Genomic DNA, 18017 nt, shown 5'->3' with positions numbered 1-18017 from the left:
GTGGCTGTGGCTGTGGACCCAGAGGTCCTCTTTCCTTCGTGTCCCTCTCTGTGGGAGCACCTTCCCTGATGGGTGTGGCTCCTGTGTTTAAGGGTGATAGGGATTTTCTCCATTTTTACCTTTCAGATAGGGCTTCCCTGGTGGCTCAGAGGTGAAAGCGTCTGCCTCCAATGCGGGAGACCCAGGTTTGATCCCTGGGTCGGGAAGATTCCGCTGGAGAAGGAAATGGCAACCCACTCCAGTATTCTTGCCTGGAGAATCCCATGGACTGAGGAGCCTGGTGGGCTGCAGTCCACGGGGTCACAAAGAGTCGGACAGGACTGAGTGAGGTACTTACTTACCTTTCAGATGACTTCACACCACCTGAGACGTTACTTGACTGTATTGATATCTCATATTCGTGTAGCTCTTCACACTTCTGCAAAATATTTTCTCATTTGATCAAATTGAGGCCTCAAGCAACTGGTTTATAAAGGAATTTTCCTTCTAGATCCTTAGTAGAGCCTTCTTTCTTCGTTCTGAATCTTGCTCTGAGGGCTTTAACTTTGATTTTTAGAAAAGAGATGTTTCATAACCACTTCACATCTTTTATGTTGTTTCAGAAACTGAGACCACATCTGAAAGACACAGAACACTATTTTAAAAGCAATTGTCATCTATAACAGTAAATGTGTACTTTGATTTTGCTTTTGCAGTTGCAGTTTAGTTAAAAAGAAGACAACCCTTTTGAAAAAGATAAGGATATTGTCTTCTGTTTAACTTTCAGCGATGGCACGTATTTGCTGAGGCTCAACCATACTTTCAAGGACACAGCAGGTACCAGGACCTTGGCTTGTGCCAGCCATGGGAGCCGTAAGAGGCTGTGCTCAGATCAGCTCCACTGCAGGGCCCCACTGACTGATGCTGCCCTTGGACCCACCTCCACTGGGTAGCCAAAGCCGGGCTCCTCCTGGGCTTCCTCCAACCAGTTACTGAGCACATGGGCTGCTCACTTGGTCATTCCTTGGAGACCCAGACGCCTGGGCCAGCAGCCCCTTAGACCTCTGCTGCCTCTCAGCCCCCCTTCCTCCCCTCGTCTGTGCAGGGCTCAGTCCGCCCTTCCCAGGTCCTCCTCTTTGTCCTTCACAGCATCTCCCTCAATCAACCTCCTGCGCGAACAGTTCTGTTTTGATATCCATTTCCCAGAGAACCCAGATGAATACCCGGTCCCTTCTAGAAGACGTCGGCCATCCCGTCCCGCAGAATCCTTCCAGGAGCCGACAGAGTCATGTCACATCTTCACACAAAGTGCCTTCACCCCTCTTCCCTGAAATGCTCTTTTCTCAGAATTCCCACAGCTCTTTGTGTCTTCCATTGGCATTTGGTTTTATATTCTGCTCCTCTGTGTTCTGCCTGGTCTCGCTCACTAAATGATACTGATGCTAAATAACACTAAGAACACTAACAGCTTTTTGTACATGTTGATTCCTTTTGGTGACATGCTTCCATATTTGTAATAATAACAAGTAGCATTTAATTGGCACTTTCCCTGTGCCAAGGACCACCAGAAATACTTTACATGTACTTTTAATTCTCTACCCTGTGGGGTGGGGAATATCATTATCTCCGTCTTCCTGATAAAACCCAGAGAAATTAAGAACATTGCCCAACATTGCCCAGCTAGTGAATGGTAGCATCAGGATTGAACCCAGACAGCTGGCTCCAGAATCCCGTGTTATTTTTTGTCCAGCACCAGCCATGTGCCAGGCATTATACCCAGCCCTGGGCATGCCTGAACTTGCATTCAGAAAAACCAAAAATGCAATTTCCACGTACCCGGATCTGAGTCTGTGGGAGAGGAACAGCCATCTATATGGATGTTCAGAAAAATTTCTAAGAGCTTTCTTGTCCCAGACAAAGATTGTTTTCACTAGCCAGAAGTTCCCATCAATAAAGTAATAATTCAAGGGACTGCCCTGGCAGATGGGTGGTAAAGACTCCATGCTTCTGCTGCAGGGGCACAGGTTCAATCCCTGGCCATGGAACTAAGATCCAGCATACTGTCTGGCATGGCCAAAAAATGAGTTGAGACCATGAATTAAGTTCTCCTGAAAGAAACCTCTCTCCTTCTGTGTGTGCGAACAGACCCATTCCTGGGTTCCCAGGGCAATGTTACTGTTGTTCAGTTGTTCAGTCATGTCCGACTCTTTGTGACCCCATGGATTGTGGCCCACCAGGCTCCTCTGTCCATGGAATTTCCCAGGCAAGAAGACAGCAGTAGGTTCCTATTTCCTTCTCCAGGGGATCTTCCCTACCCAGGGATCGACCTGCGTCTCTTGCATTGCAGGCAGATTCTTTACCTGGAGGGAGCCATGTCCAGCACATGTGGCCGGTCCTTCCTTGCCGTAGCAGTGGGTCATGATGAAGAGATGGGCCGGGACCACCGTGGCCAGTGAGGCAGGAATGCTTGACTGCCCTGGGCCATGAGATTGGACCACACAGCAGCCCGAGCTTGTGACAGCGTGGAATGCACTTGCTATATCACCCTGAATTCTTGGAAGAGTCAGAGAGTAGGTACCTTAGGAAGTGCCCCGATATGGACAAGAAATGGAGACTAGCCAGTGGCTGGAAATGAATGAACACAGGAAAACATTGATGGGTCAATGCAGTGTTAATTTATCTCATGAATGGTGGTGAAAGGCAGCAGATGGACTGGGTGTCATGTACCTGCTAAATTAGGACCCTGTTTGTGCTCTAGGTTGTGTTAGTTTTTCTTTTTTAAAGAACTTGAGCCATTAAAAAAGTTTTGTTTTGGCCATGCTGCATAGCTTGCAAGATCCTATGTTCCCTGAGCAGGGATCGAACCCAGGCCCACAGGAGCAGAAGCCCACATCTTAACCACTAGGCCACCAGGGAACTCCCTCTAGGTTGTGTTTCTTAGTGGAAAGGCCTGAGGGAGTCTTGGTCTTCAGCTCAGTGATAATTGAAAAGATATGTGGTTTCTACGACCTGGTGTTGCTGCTGAATCGAAGGGGAATCTGCTCCACAGTTGGTGATGAGCCATGGATTGAGCAAAAGTTAACGTGTGCTATGGGTATCCCATCCAAGTGAGTCTGACTGTGATTGGAGATCTCATCACCTTTTTGCATTCAGGGGCGTCACACCATTGTTTGTTCCTGTGCAGCACGAGCTATCAAAAGGCTGGACAGAGATCATTTCCTCCTGCCTGACTGTATCATTTTTCAGCCCTTTGAGGTGAATGATGATTAGAGAAGCAGCTTTCCCTAAAGACAGCAGAAAAGTCCTCTAGACCTGAATCATCGCAAGGCATTTATGTACAAAAAGTTTATCTGTTCTTACAGAAGAGGTCTATTCACAACGTTGGGCAGAGAAAGGTGAAATTATTTTCTGTTTTTAGTGCAGTTTCATCCTGGTAAAGATACTACTTTTCTGTATTGCTTGGGTCTTGAATGTTCTTCAGGCTTGAAGAGCCAGACCCATTTGGAGGAAATTATGGTCGATATCATGTCTGCTGTGCTTTTCTTTTTTATGATAAATAATCAGACATTGAAAAAAATCTCTGAAACACTCTGGCAGCTTTTTTGTTTGTTTCTGAAATGAGTAATAGTTTTGTAGTTTTTTTCTGGTTGTAAAATCTTACATAGTCATTTGACTTACATGAATAAGCAAAAAATCATTTAAGTGTGAAAAAGCTCGTCACATTCTTCAGTCCCCGGATAACCAGTGTTAAAATTTTGGTAGGCGTGTTTTTGTGCTTGCTGTTGCTGATATGTGATCTCTATGTGTTGTGCCTGCACACAGAAACGCAGTTTTACACGAGTAGTCATTATGCACGGGCTGACACTCTGTTTCTGATCTGACATGCCTTGGATGGACATTTTTCATATCAGTAAGTGAAGACTTACCTGATACTTAAATGGCCCTGTTCTGTCCCATGGGACTCACACAGCAAATTACCCACCACCCATTTCAGGTTGGGAGTCCAGGTGCTCTGTGCTGACAGCAGACCCAGGCTGGCGGGAGAAGGGTGGATGCCTTTGGTTTCTCATATGAGGGACGAGAGACAGGCCTGATAGTGTCCTGGCTGATGATGGGGCAGAGGATGGCGGGGCGAGTTTCTGGAAGTAAAGAGAACCCCTTGCGAAAGGCTGTCTCAGTCTCTGCTGAATTAATTTCACAGAAAGGCCACCCTTTTAACCTGTCTTGGAGTGAAGGTCATTCCCCTTGCAAGCTGGCTCTGGTGTCCTAAATATACCAGCTTCTGGGTTCTCTTTGGAGTTTAGTAACTATTTGCTTCCAGGCTTTCTACCAATTCTCTCTTATGTACTTCAAAAAAATGGTGTTTCCAGGTGCACTTCCCTGCACTTCCTCCATCATTTTCTGTTAATGTTAGGCTCACTCAGGTAAGCAGTGAAGGAGAGCTGGACTGCCTGCCTGGGTTCCAGTCCTGGTGGGGACCTGACCCCGCTGACCCTCCCCTGCCTACTTCCTAGGGCTGATGGAGGTTTGAGTTAATATATACAAATCCCTTTTGTAAGCCATTATTATGCTTATTCATAATGATTGTTTGACATAAGTAAGATGCCTCTCTCTGCCCTCATCACCTCTCTCCTGCCTCCTTAGTTGTTAGAAGTGAGCTGGAGCTGTTCCCGTTTAGCTCCCGTTCTATTTATTTTTATCTCTAACTCTTTCCCTCCTGAGTGAATCTGACTGTAATACAGGCCAATTCGGATCAAGAAAAGTGTAGTGCATTATTATGTATAAAATAGATAACTACTGAGAACCTACTATATAGTCAGGGAACTCAACTGAATACTCTGTGGTGACCTAAATGGGAAGGAAATGCGAGAAAGAGGGGTTGTATGTATACGTATAGCTGATAACACTTTGCTGTACAGCAGAAGCTAACACAACATTGTAAAGAAACTATATTCTGATTTTAAAGAAAGAGAAAGACAAGTGGAAACAGTTATGCGTTGCCTTAAAAAATCAGATGAAACTTGCTTCCTACAAAAGAAGAGATATATGAAAATGTATAAACTATTATGTGTAAATTAAACTAGAAGGATATATTGTACAGCACAGGGAATGTGCCAATATTTTATAATAAATGTGAAGTATAGTCTTTAAAAATTGTGAATCACTATATTGTACACCTGTAACTTATTGTATATCAACTATACTTCATAAAAAATGAGTGTATATAAAACACATTAGGTTTAAACATTATAGTTCATTGGTGTATATATTTTGTTTTATTGTGTTGGCACTTGATATCTGTTAATAATAAAGTTTTAGAAGCCTGCATTTGAGAGAGGTGTGTCAGAAATGTTTAAAAATAACTCTACTTTTAAAAACTTTAGCTCTAGGTACATGGAGTATATCTTTATCAGAATCACTTTTACATGGGGACTATCAATCTAGAGTAACAGAGTTTTAACATCTTTTCGACCTCTAGAATTTTACTTTCTTCATCTATCTTACCATCTAGGTATAAAGAAATGAAAATAAGACACCTTCGGAAATGAAGTGGGTGAATATAGCTTTTACAACCTTTCAGTTATACTAGGATTTCTTTCTACTGTCAGAATCTGCAAAGATGTTTTTGGATACAGGCAACAGAAAACCCAAGTGTAAGCATAAACGAAGAAGAATTTTTTTTCTCCTTTAAAAATCGGCCCCAAAGCATGTGACCGCAAGCCAGCTGGCACGGCGGCTCAGCGATGTGACCGTCCACAGGCTCCCCCTCCCTGCTCTGCCCTCCCCAGTGTCCTCCTCCATGTGGCAGGTCTGTCCTCTGAGTGGCAAAGTGCAGCTCGGGCATCGCGCCCGGACAGAACGTCCAGAGAAGCACTTGCGCTTTGTGTCCTTTTATGAACCGTGACCCTTTCCCGGCATCTCCACCAGAATTCTTCCCAGTGCTTGTAGGGTCACAGGCTTGAGCCTAAACTCATGGTTGGTGGGGGGCAGGGGGGGCTGTTCGCACTGTAATTGACTCCGCAGCATCGGGTCACCCACCCCTGCCCCAAGAGCACACAGTTTTGTGGGGTGGATGGTCCCTGAACAAATGGGTCTGTTAGGAAGACAAGGGTCTGCCGTGGGCTTGACTGGACGTGGGGGGCCAGAGGGAAAACCGGAGTGCCTGCTCCAGGCCACTCTAGCTTTCAGTTTAAATTCTACAGAGAACATCTATGGAAATAGTCCATTATGATACAAATTTGAATATATGTCTGTTTTCAGGGGAAATTTCTTAAAAATTTAAAACAGCCCAACATAGCTAAAATAATGTGTCATAATAACAAAACCATCAGCAGAGCGAAAGTGAGAGTTTGAGTTTTCATTTCAATTTCTGCAAAGAGGAATATGTAGTTTAGGTCCCTGCGTGCTTCCAGAAGTATCAGTGTTACGTCTGTGTTCTAGGCTCTTCCTTCTGCTGGGCTTGGCTCGTGGTGCTTGGGCACTGGGTTACTAGCACAACAGCTGTTGGCCCTGAGACATCTGAGAACTGGGTGAGCGGTGTGGAGCCCCTTGCGGGGGGTGCTTGAGGGGGTGGATTTAAAGTGCTTGTTTTGTTATACATGTACAAACCATTCTTTCATGTATGTGCATGTGTGCTAAGTTGCTTCAGTCGTGTCCGACTCTTTGCGACCCCGTGGACTGTAGCCCGCCAGGCTCCTCTGTCCATAGGATTCTCTAGGCAAGAATATTGGAGTGGGTTGCCATGCCCCTCCTCCAGGGAGTGGGGTTGCCATGCCCCTCCCAACCCAGGGATTGAACCTGAGCGTCCTGCCTTGGCAGGTGGATTCTTTACCAGTGAGCCACCTGGGAAGCCTTCTTTCACATATACTCAGTACTTTAACAAGTATTTGGTATCTGTCACATGGCTGTGCACAAATAAATACTTTCAGTTGAATTAAGGGTGAAACTGAGACTGGGGTTTTATTGAATGCGTATGATCGGGAAGGGCGGGGTGATTAAAAAGATGGACAGTGGATGCTCTGTGGTGACCTAAATGGAGAGGAAATCTTAAAAAAAAGGGGGGGGGATATTTGTTTACGTAGAGCCGACTCACTTTGCTGTACAGTGGAAACTAACACAACATTGCAAAGCAACTATACTCCAATAAAAATTCAAAAAATAAAGATGGACTGTGGAAGCCAAATTAGATCAACAAAGAAGTGAAGACTTCAGAGGGATTATTGATCAGGGTGGTGGAGTCATTAGCTTCAAGGGCCCAGGAAGGTTGAAGAGTTGTCGGAATTAGGTTTTCAGAAGGAGTGAGCAGGAGAGGTAAGGAATGGAGGTTGGAAGGATGCCGGGGCGGCAGAGGGAGTAGAGGATAACCTCCGTGGAGACATGAAGTGGGGCGTCACCTGTGTGAGTGTGGAGATCAGCGCTGGATGTGGGGACAAAGACAGTGAGCCAGACCCTAAAATCTTCGGGAGAGTGTGCGAGGGGCAGTGGGAGGTAGCTTGTGCAGCCCCTGGGACTGAAGCCCTCCACCTGCTGTGTACCTGCGCATCTCTGTGCACACAAGGGTTTTGTATTTGCATATAATCAGTCCAAGGACATTTTTTTAGGTCTGCATATACATAGCTGCATTTTCAGATGTGAATTTCTCTTAGATGGTAATGATGATGGGAAAAGTGTTGAGTTACCGCTGAAGCACAGTTGGCACGCCTGCTCTCTTATAACTGATTCCCTCCTGAGTCTTGAAAAGGCTTCATTATGAGGACTTTGCGTCCTCCCTAGGTGAGTTCCAGGTCAGTTACCTGCCCTTGGCATGGTCCTGCACACTCAGGAGGTTCTAAACTCTCCCAGCTGGTGTCAGGAGAGGGCGTCCCTGCCTGCCCAGACTGTGCTAGTGTTGCCAAAACTTTTCTGTGGAAGGTGGTTTGTATCATGGGGGAACCCCTGTTATCTGAACCCATTTTTTCTGCTTTTCATTCTTGGACAAGGAGACAGTGTGTGGGTCCAGCTCTTCATGGGCTCACCACAGCCTGTGACACTTCTTGGTGGTGAGTTTCTTTTTCTTTCACCATCAACGTTTCTATAACAACCAAGACAACCCATCCCAAATCTCAGGCTTAGAGACCTTACGGCAGCAAGTGTCGGTTTTATTCCCTCACCTGTCTGCATTGCTGCATGGTTCTGCCCTGGCTGCAGGTTGCTCTGCTCCAGTTTTCTCATTTCTTTTTTTGTTTAAATCTTAATTGATTTGCAATGTTGTGTTAGTTTTGGGTGTACAGCAAAGTGAATCAGTTATATGTATATATCTACTCTTTTTAGATTCTTCCCATGTAGGTCATTAACAGAATATTGAGTAGAGTTCCCCATGCTATATAGTAGGTCCTTCTTAGTTATCCATTTTATCTATAGTACTGTGTATATGTTTACCGCAACCTCCCTGGACCAGACACTACCTGAGCCTCTGCAGCCACTGCTGAATCAGGCTCCTGATGACTGGTGGTCCACAGCAGGTCGGGAGCTCAGCCGGGATCAGTGTGGGTGGGCGTTCTCTAAAGGTGTGGATGGAGGGCGGGAATAATTTGTGGCCTTTTTTAGAGAGAGAGGGAGGGAGGATGGAGACCTAGGCGGCTGTGAAAAGGCTGAAACCACTAGGCTCTCATTAGCCCTATGTAAGGGCACATTACTCATGATGTTCATCCCGGTCGGTGTTTTCTGTCTCGTGTCTGACTTAATTTTCCTTGTTCTCATTGTTCCTGAATTACGTTTTATGAAGTCGCCACATCCACCCTGAGTTTTTCACTCAGTCCCCTTCCCTCTCACCAGTGTGTGATGTTGAGCATCGTATTTGGGTGCCAGCATCTAGGGAATGTGAGTGAATGACACCATCTGCATCCACACACAGCCGTGTGGGCAGCGCTGGGGTGGCTCTGAGCCCTGGGGCGGGTGGGGGAGGGAGGGCTGGAGGATCGGGGGTCACTCCCTACTTGGGAGGAGCTGTTCTGAGCCCATACTTCCTCTTTGACAGCGTCCACCAGGGCCCCTGAGTCTGAGAAGAGTGTTCCCTCTTCCGTTGGTACTTCCGGGTGTGCTGAAGCTGGTTTTAGTGATCTGGGTTATAGTGATCAGATCCTAAAAGGAGAAGGATTGCTACTGAAAAGGACCATATGTAGGAGGAAGTAGAGGGACAGCCCCCCTGGCTTTGGAGTGTCTGCTGCTGAACTGGGATGAAGTGCTGTCCCTTATCAAAGTTCTCATTAAGTGGTTGAGTTTCATGAGTCATTGAGTTTTATGACTTCACAGATGAAGCTGGGTTGTTCCTGGCTAGTTCGGTGGCCTTTGCCTGGAGCTAGGTAATTGTAAGACAACTAACATTTATTTAAATAATGCTGACTCTGCGTTTAGAGGCACCTTACCTGTCTGTGTTCATTTTATCACACAGGAACTATTGTTGGCCCCCATTTCTCAGGTGAGGAATTTGAGGAACAGCGTGTTTAAATAACTTGCCCAGGTCCTGTGGCTTTTGTACATGAAACCAGGTGGCCTGCTCTGAAGGCTTTTGCACTCCAGCTTTGCTACTGTCTTCCAGCTAAATGTAGGGAAATAACTGTCAGCAGGAGGCTTAGCTGGACAGGGGAGGGTAGCTTTTGGTGTGGAATACAGATTATTTTTTCAGATATAATGGGAATATAATAGACACCGTTCATTGGCTGTTGGATGGTGGTCAAGGAGAATGAGAAATTAAAGGAGGTTTCTTTACAAATCCCGGAATGACCCCCAGCTCTGTGAAGCTGTCCGCTGGTTGCTCCTCTGTGGTCAGTGTGAATGCACTTGCCTGGGCTTTGTGAGGCCAACAAGGCCACATGCTAGCGTCCGTGTTGGACATACCTGGACTTCCCCTCTTTCCCGCTTCCTTACTGGCCCCACAAGGCAGTGGGAAGGTTGCTAAGGTCCCTCCCGGGGAGCCAAGCGGTGCCCATTCTCAGGCCCACACTCTCCCCTCAAGTCTTAGGATCTTCTCTCCCTCCTGCTTCTCTCCATCTGTTCCCCTGCATAGCCCTTCCCTAAGGAGATGGCATTTCTCTATGTTCCTGATCCGATTTCTGGGTTTGACTTATTCCCACGTGTCTCTGAGGCTTTTGTGCAGCTCATGTTCGGGCTGGAGCCCCAGATGGGAGTCTTCCCCACATTTCTGACTGGCCTGGTACCTTGGGCAGGTTACGGACAATCCTGAATCTGAAAGGTTTTGTTTTTGTTTTTTTTTGCTTGACCACACCTCCCTCATCTCTCCCTCATGGGGTTGTTGTTGTTGTTCAGTCACTAAGTGGTGTCCCACCCTTTGTGACCCCATGGACTGCAGCATGCCAGGCTTCCCTGTCCTTTACCATCTCCTAGGGTTTGCTCAAACTCTGGTCCCTTGAGTTGATGATGCCATCCTACCATCTCATCCTCTGTCTCCCTCTTCCTCCTGCCCGCAATCTTTCTCAGCATCAGAGTGTTTTCCCAATGAGTCGACTCTTTGTATCAGGTGACCAGAGTATTGGGGCTTCAGCTTCAGCATCAGTCCTTCCAATGAATATTCAGGGTTGATTTCCTTTAGGATTGGCTGGTTTGATCTCCTTGCTGTCCAGGGGACTCTCAAGAGTCTTCTCCAGCACCTGCAGTTCAAAAGGATCAATTCTTCGGTGCTCAGCCTTCTTTATGATCCAACTCTTACATCCATATATGACTACTGGAAAAACCATAGCTTTGATTATATGGACTTTTGTTGGCAAAGTGATGTCTGATTTTTACTATGCTGTCTAGGTTTGTTGTAGCTTTTCTTCCAAGGAGCAAGCACAGGGTTAGGGTGGTTAGGGTCAAATATAGTATATCCATGAAAGTGTCTTTTAAAGAGTAAATATACAGTATTATTAGTAGTTCCAACCTTCCCATTTGGCCTTCACTCCCTGCTTTGAGGCCCAGCCTGGATTTTGGTCACGTCATTTCCGTTACTTGATTGTGTCCCTGTTTCTGGGGGCCCCTGCACCTTATTCTGTTCAAATTTCCTAGCACTTGGCACAGGCCTAGTTTGCAGGGGGAGGGGCCCAGTCATGTTTGAATGAGCAGGTGAAGAGCATCTTTCTAAAGGAAGTTTATGGTCATTTTTTATTTCCTGAACAGTCCTCTTATTATAATATCTATGCATCTTGAAGTTAAAAAGCAGACTGTCCTGGTGGTCCAGTGGCTAAGAGTCTGCTCTCCCAGTGCAGGGGACCCGGATTTACTCCCTGGTCAGGGAACTAGATCCCACATGCCACAACTGAGGTTCCTGTGTGCCCCAGCTAAGACCTGGTGCAGCCGAATAAATTTTAAAAATTATTAAAAAAAAAAAAAAGGCAACTCTGTGATCCTGTCTGTGTGCCCTGCTACTGGGCACTAACTCCCCATGCCTGAGGCTACCTTCTCCAAGAGCTGTGCTTTCTAAATAGTCATCTCATGAGTCTTGTGTTTTATAAAAAGAATAAGACAGCTAAGGGAATCAGTCATTCTAAATTTTGAAGACTAGAGATTTAAAAAGATGTGGTGTCAATTATCTTGTTCATTTGACAAATACATGTTGAGTACCTGTTGGGCACCCCGCTCTGTTCCTGGGTCTGGGAATACAGTGGTAACCAAATCCCAGGCAGATGGCATTCCTGCCTGCCTGAGGCTTCCATCCTAGTGGAGTGGAATAAGGGAAGAAGGGAATGAAAGAGTCTTGACTGATGAGGTGTGCCATGGGGAGGGATCAAGTGAGGGGAACTCCTGGACCTCCGAGGAGTCCTCACCGGGGTAAACAAAGTGCGTAGTTACAGATGTTATGCTGTTGGTTTCGCTGTGTGCAGAGTGACCTTGAGGGCATCACAGTGTCTTGTCGTGAGGATGTCAAGCTCCATCCGGCCGCCCCTCATCAACAGAACAGGCAGGGAGTGGTAAGGAGGAGGTGCCTGGGCTCTGGCTTCTGAAGGGTGTTCCTATCTGCGTGAGGCCCTCAGCTTTGACAAGGAGCCGCTGTGCTCAGGTCACTGACCCTGGCATGTTTCTGAAGGACCAGGGGAACCCAGGGAAGATGGAATCTTGGTGGCCCACAACCTCTCTGTGCGTCTTGTGGCTTAGGTCCACTCACGGCTAGCTGCCCACCAGACTCCATGCCAGAGAAGGCGGGTGACCCGTGGCCCACAGGGACCCCTGAGGTTTCCCTGCAGAGGTTGAGCACGGCCTTAGCTCTGAAGGATGGGAAGGAATGAGCTGGACGAAGATCTGGGGTGGGGAACACGTGTGGGAGGCTCGGGAGATGAAAAGAAGCTGCAGCGGCCAGAGTGCAGGGCAGCATGGAGAGTGTGGTGTTGGGTAGACTTGCCCTTGAGCAGAGGAAAGGCTATGGAGTAGTGGTAAAGGGTTTGGATTTTATTTTCAGTGCTACTGATTTGGTTTATTCCGTTATCCTGTTGACTGCAGCGTGGAGAGGGGACCGCGGAAGGGAAGCAGGGAGGCAGGGACCCCTGGGTAGGTATGGGGGCACAGTGCCCAGTGGGATGGTGGAGGACCCAGCACCCTGGAGGCGGGCTGGGAACCAGGATGGGGATTGAGTTTCCACTCAAGCAGCTGCGGGAAGAGCAGAAGGTGAGGGGAGAACCCTCTGGACTCTCCCTGGAGCCGGCAGCGGACCGTGAGAGCTGAGGCTGCAGAGTGGGAGGGACCTCCGCAGAGGGGTGACGTTTCCCTCCTGATAACCCAAGGGTCAGGCCGCCTCTTTCGTGTTGGCATGAGATCTGATGGCTTACACGTTGTGGTCACTGCCCCGTGATTGTGTATTAGAGGCTGTTTGTCTCATTTAGTGCATTCAAGAAAATATTGAGCTAAATGTTTGTGTACCCTGCTGAGACCACCTGGGCATCTGTGAGGTGGGCGGTGTCTCTAATAGAGGAGACAGATCATTCCGTCAGAATTGAGCCCGGGGTTGCACCAGGAAATGGAGTGCAGTGTGACACAGTCTGTGACCAGGAGGAAGAAGGGTGGTGGGCTGTAGAGCGGAGGCCCTGACCTGGCCTGGGGGCTGGGGAGGGTTCAGAGGCCCTCTGAGCAGTTGGTGTTGGAGTAAACGTTTAACAAAGCCCTTGGAACTGGCACTCTCGAGGAAGGCACTGGAGAACTCCACAGCAAGGCTGTGTCACTCATGAGAACGGTAATGCTCGTGTGGATTAAGGATCCTGGTGTCGTTACTTGCTGGCACGCAGGTAAACTTGTTAGTTACTGGGAACTTGCACTGCTCTGTGCTCCCTGTGATTTTCGGACAAGAAAGGGAATATAAACTTGGCCGTTCCTATGATATTTCCAACATCTTAGGTACATTGTTTCAAAGAACCAGTCCAGATTTTTCCATGAAAGGTGCTACGTAGTTATCAGAGGAAAACAGCTCTTTCGATTCAGCAGTGTGAATGTTAACTTTATAGAATGCAGAAGTGGCAGTGGGTGTGTTCTCAGGTATTCACAGACTTAAGACCCCAAAGCTGATCCGACTCTGTTATAGATTGAATAGCAACATTTTTTTTTCCCCCTTGAGTAATCTTGTCGAATTTTAAGAATGCCCAAAGAGCTAACACCTTGTCAGGACACTGCTGGAAAGGCACAAACAACCTTGTTTTCTGAGGAACCTGTGCAGAGGTGTGTTGACAGTGGGTGACTTTTCTGACCTGAGCCGAAAGGGACACTGGCTGTATTGTTGGCTTGGCCCCTGCAGGGGCCAGGGTGGGGTGGTGGGGACATATTTCTGGGCTGAATTCCTTGCACATCCAGTCGATCTACCTGCAGCCCTGGTTTATCAACATTAAACACATGGGAGACACATGGATGGAATGATGCTAGGAACATAGTGTCCATGCAGGGGCCAGATGGGTCACGTAGAAGCTGGAGGGATGCAGTGACCAGTGGCCCAGGTGGATGTGGGCAGGTTGGGAGGGCCTGATGTGGGAGCTGGAGGGAGGGAGGAGAGACTGGGCCATGGGGCGCTCCTAGCAGAGTTAGACTCATCCTTCTTTACATGTGCTAAGTCACTCAGTTGTGTCTGACTCTGCGACCCCATGGACTGTAGCCTGCCAGGATCCTCTGTCCATGGGATTCTCCAGGCAAGAATGCTGGAGTGGGTTGCCATTTCCTACTCTAGGGGATCTTCCTGACCCAAGGATTGACCTGAGTCTCTTAATGTCTCATGCATTGGCGGGTGGGTTCTTTACCTCTAGCGCCGCTTGGAAGCCTCCATCCTTTATGGTTTGGGTCTAAACCATCTCACCTTTTATTTCCCCACCCCGACTGGAAATCATCTTGTCCCTGCCAGGACCCTCACTAACCCCTGGCCTTCCAGCTGCTCTATAGCGGTTGTGACCTTGGCTGTGACCTTGAGGTCTGGGGGTGGGGGAGGGGACTGCCCCAGGTCATCTCAGAGCTCCCCTTAGGTGGAGAAAGAAGTGGACAGAAATGTACTTTACTGCATTGTTTTGTCTTATAAGGGGACATGACTGGTTTTTGCATTCCTTTGTTTCTGAAAAGATTGTTCGTGAATGCTGATGATCACGTAAGTTTATGGTTGTAAATGGGAACTTTTTCTTTTCAGACAATGTGGATGCCAGCGATCTTAAGCAGTTTTTTGAGACCAACTATTCTCAAATATATTTCATCTTCTATGAAAATTTTATAACACTGGAAAATAGTTTGAAATTAAAAGGTAAGAATTTCTACAATTTTTTTTATATATAAAGTTCTGTTTTTTTTTTTTTTTTAATAAAAATACAGGAAGTTCTTGGAGGTTGTGCGTGTCACGTGCTACAAGTTACATGCCTTTAAGCTTCCTCTCTTTCCAAACACTTAGCAGAGCTGTGAACTCACAGCGGTTGCATCTTTCCCTTGAACTTTCTCTCGTACAGGCGTTAATTGAACAACAAACAGCCAAGGGGAAAGTAGAAAGACAAGAGATCCACAGAAGGGGACTTCCCTGGTTGCCCCAGTGGCTAAGACTCTGCACTCCCAGTGCCGGGGGCCTGGATTTGATCCCTGCTCAGGTAGCGACTTAGCAGCAGCAGCACGGAACTAGAACGCACATGCTGCAACTAACAGTTTGCATATTGCAACTAAAGAGCCTGCGTGCTGCAGCTAAGACTCTGTACATACACACAGATATATGCCTATAAAAATAAAAGGAAAACCACAGGAAGTGTGAGTTCCATTCCAGAGGTTGGGGCTGGGGTACAGTGGGCTGAGACAGGGTCACATGGAAAGAAGAGGCCTTAGAGAGGAGCAAGGAGGCCACACAGCTGCCACTTAGGCCCTTCAGGGGATACTGCTCCAGCCTCTGTTAAGTCAGGGCACACGTGCACCTGGGCCCAGAATGCCAGCACCTGTTCTTTTTAAATGAATTTCTTACGTTTTCCCCCTCGTGATTTATAAATTGGCACACATCTTGAACTTAAATTCTTTTCTGCCCAATTGGTAGATATCTCAAATATGGAATGGTGTGATTTTTATCTTGCCTCCCAGCTCTGTTCCACTTCATAGTAGTGTGATAATATATTCAATTAAAATAGCAAAGAAAAAAAAATTAAAACCTGGTATCTAAGGAAACAACATTATAATCTACAAACCTCATTTTTTAAAAAGCCCTTCCTCCATCCCTGTTCTCCCTTTCCTCCCTCTATCCTTTAGGAAAATTTGGTGGTTCCAGACCATCAGTCAGTTTGTGCTGCAAAACAAATTGCGCAACAAACCATCCCAGCACTGAGTGCCTTCAAACAACCGCTAGTCATTTAGTTTGTGATTTTTCTGAATCTGTTGGGCAGTTCCTCTGGTTTGGGCTGGCTCCTGCCTCTGACTGGCTAGTGGCGAGTGGCCCCATTCACACATGTCCTGATTGCCAAGCTGCTGCCCAGGGCGCCTTAATGCTCCTTCACGTGGGCCCTCTTGCCCAGCTGGCAGGGTGCCTTGGGCTCCTGCACTGGTGGCCTCAGGGCTCCATGACCTGGCGAGTACGGCTTTTTGAGCTCACCTCACATCTGCTGTCGACACCGTGGTTGGAGCAGGTCACGTGGCCTCTCAGATTCTGGGGCTGGAGAGAAATAGATCCTTCTTGATGAGGAGAAGACTCTGCCGCTCTGTTGCCTTCTATCTCCTGCAGAGAGTCACGATGAAGGACCGATGAAAAGAGGGAGAGGCTCTACAGTTTCTTGCTTTTAGTACAGTCTGTGTGTTGACTGGAGCCCAGGGGAGGAAGTTACCAAAACAAAAGAAGAAAGGAAAATGGTTGCTAGGAATAACAAAATCATCTTGTGATCCCTTCAGCCCTCCAGTTATTCAGCCAAAACCTGTGTTGTTGGTTCTGCCTTCAAAACGTATCCAGAATCAACGACCTGTCCCCCCGGCTTCTCCTCCTGGCCTCCTCCCGTTGTCCTCACCTGGGTTACCAATGCCAGCTCAGAACTGGCCTCCCTGCCACACTGTCCACCCTACCCCACCCCACCCCATCCCCGCCAAAATCTCTGGGAAAGACCAGCCGGAGGGTTGCTTTACAGCATCTGTCAGTCATGAGCTCCACACTGCAGACCCTCCAGTGGCCTCCTGGTCCCCTCACGCCCTGCCTGCCCGCCCGCCTCACCCCCATGACTCCCCGCCTCGCTCCAGACATAAGGGCCTCCTCGTGGTATCCTCCCCATGCAGACCGCTCCCCCACGGGGACCCTGCGCTGTCCAGTCCCTCCGCCTGAAACACAGCCACCCCCCATTTCCGTACCCTGGGTCTCCCTGTGGCTGCTCCCTCACCTCTTTGAGGTCTTTGCTCAGGTATCCCCTTATCAGCAGGGTGTCCCCGGCTTCCCTAGTCAACCCCAAACTGCCCTTTGGGGCATTCCCATCTGCTTCTTGGTTTCCTCACTCGTTTCTGGAGAGCCTTCTGCTGCTGGAATGTAAGCCTCCCCAGGGCAGGGGTTCACACCTGTGAAATCATGTGCCCTCAGGTACCAGAAGAATCCCTGACACAGAAGCCATCCTCAGAGTTTGTTGAGTGAATGAGTGACAGCCGCTTCACAGAGCTGTGGGGGTTCAGATCCAGGGTCAGCAATGTAATTTTAACCTAATTTTTAATATCTTAAAATTGGCACATTGTCATAATAATGAATTCTTTTTTTACCTATTCCAGGGAATAATAAGTCACAAAGGGAGGAGCTGGACTCCATTCTCTTTCTTTTTGAAGTAAGTTTTTATTAATTCATTTAGCTTTTAAGATTCTCGTCAAAAACATGGTATTTTAGATCTTTTTAATGTTACTTGAAGACAAGTAAAAATGATGGGCATGTGTATCCTTTTACAAACAAGGTGCTAAGAATGTTCTTGTGATTTTTTTTTTCCCCCTTGTGGGAGAATTTTTCCTTTGTGGGGATCTAGATGGGTAGTTATTAGATGGGGATGTTTGTACATTTTAAATGTTGATATTGCCAAATTGCTCTTCAAAAAGGTCATATAAATCTATATGTAAACTTCCATGTAAGTCTTATGTAAATTTCCCCAACCAACTCTGGAGATAATTTTTTTCTTTTTAATATATGCGAATTGACATGTAAAAACTCACTGTTCTTAATATATATTTCCCTGACTGCTTTTGAGGTTGCCACCTATGTGTCTCTGTGTTCACGAGTGTTGATCATATGTTCTCTCCAAAAGTGGAACAATAGCAGTGGCTTTTGATCTATTAAGAGTAAGGTCTTTCTTGTCTAGATGTATTAGACAAGCGATCAGATTACTGATACCTTGAGAACTACACTGGAACCAGATTATAGGTTCTGAACGTTAATTGTTGGTTATCTAGAAATGATTCATGTTTTGAAAAGACGTTTGCTGAGCTTGGTGGGAGACCAGCTTCGTGACTGTTGAGGAAAGTTGTATATGTATTTGCTGCAGAGCTGGCTGAAGGGGCCAGAGCTGGCTGAAGGCCGAGAGGGAAGGCTGTTTGGGTTCGTGGAATAAAACAGATGCAGAAACCTCGAGCCT

General features: G+C 47.2%; 1 protein-coding gene across 1 annotated transcript in view; it reads left to right on the top strand.

Moving 5' to 3' along the window:
* RALGAPA2 (Ral GTPase activating protein catalytic subunit alpha 2) overlaps window positions 1–18017 on the top strand; it is a 252419-nt gene that overhangs the window by 9799 nt on the left and 224603 nt on the right. Inside the window, exons 2-3 of the mRNA XM_068986760.1 lie at window positions 14600–14710; window positions 17170–17222. Coding sequence (XP_068842861.1) covers window positions 14600–14710; window positions 17170–17222 — 164 coding nt within the window. The remainder of the gene's footprint in view (window positions 1–14599; window positions 14711–17169; window positions 17223–18017) is intronic.

Source organism: Capricornis sumatraensis, chromosome 15 (genome assembly GCF_032405125.1).
Source record: "Capricornis sumatraensis isolate serow.1 chromosome 15, serow.2, whole genome shotgun sequence".
NCBI lineage: Eukaryota > Metazoa > Chordata > Mammalia > Artiodactyla > Bovidae > Capricornis > Capricornis sumatraensis.
The sequence above is the reverse complement of the archived record's forward strand: the minus strand, read 5'-3'. Positions and strand labels throughout refer to the sequence as shown.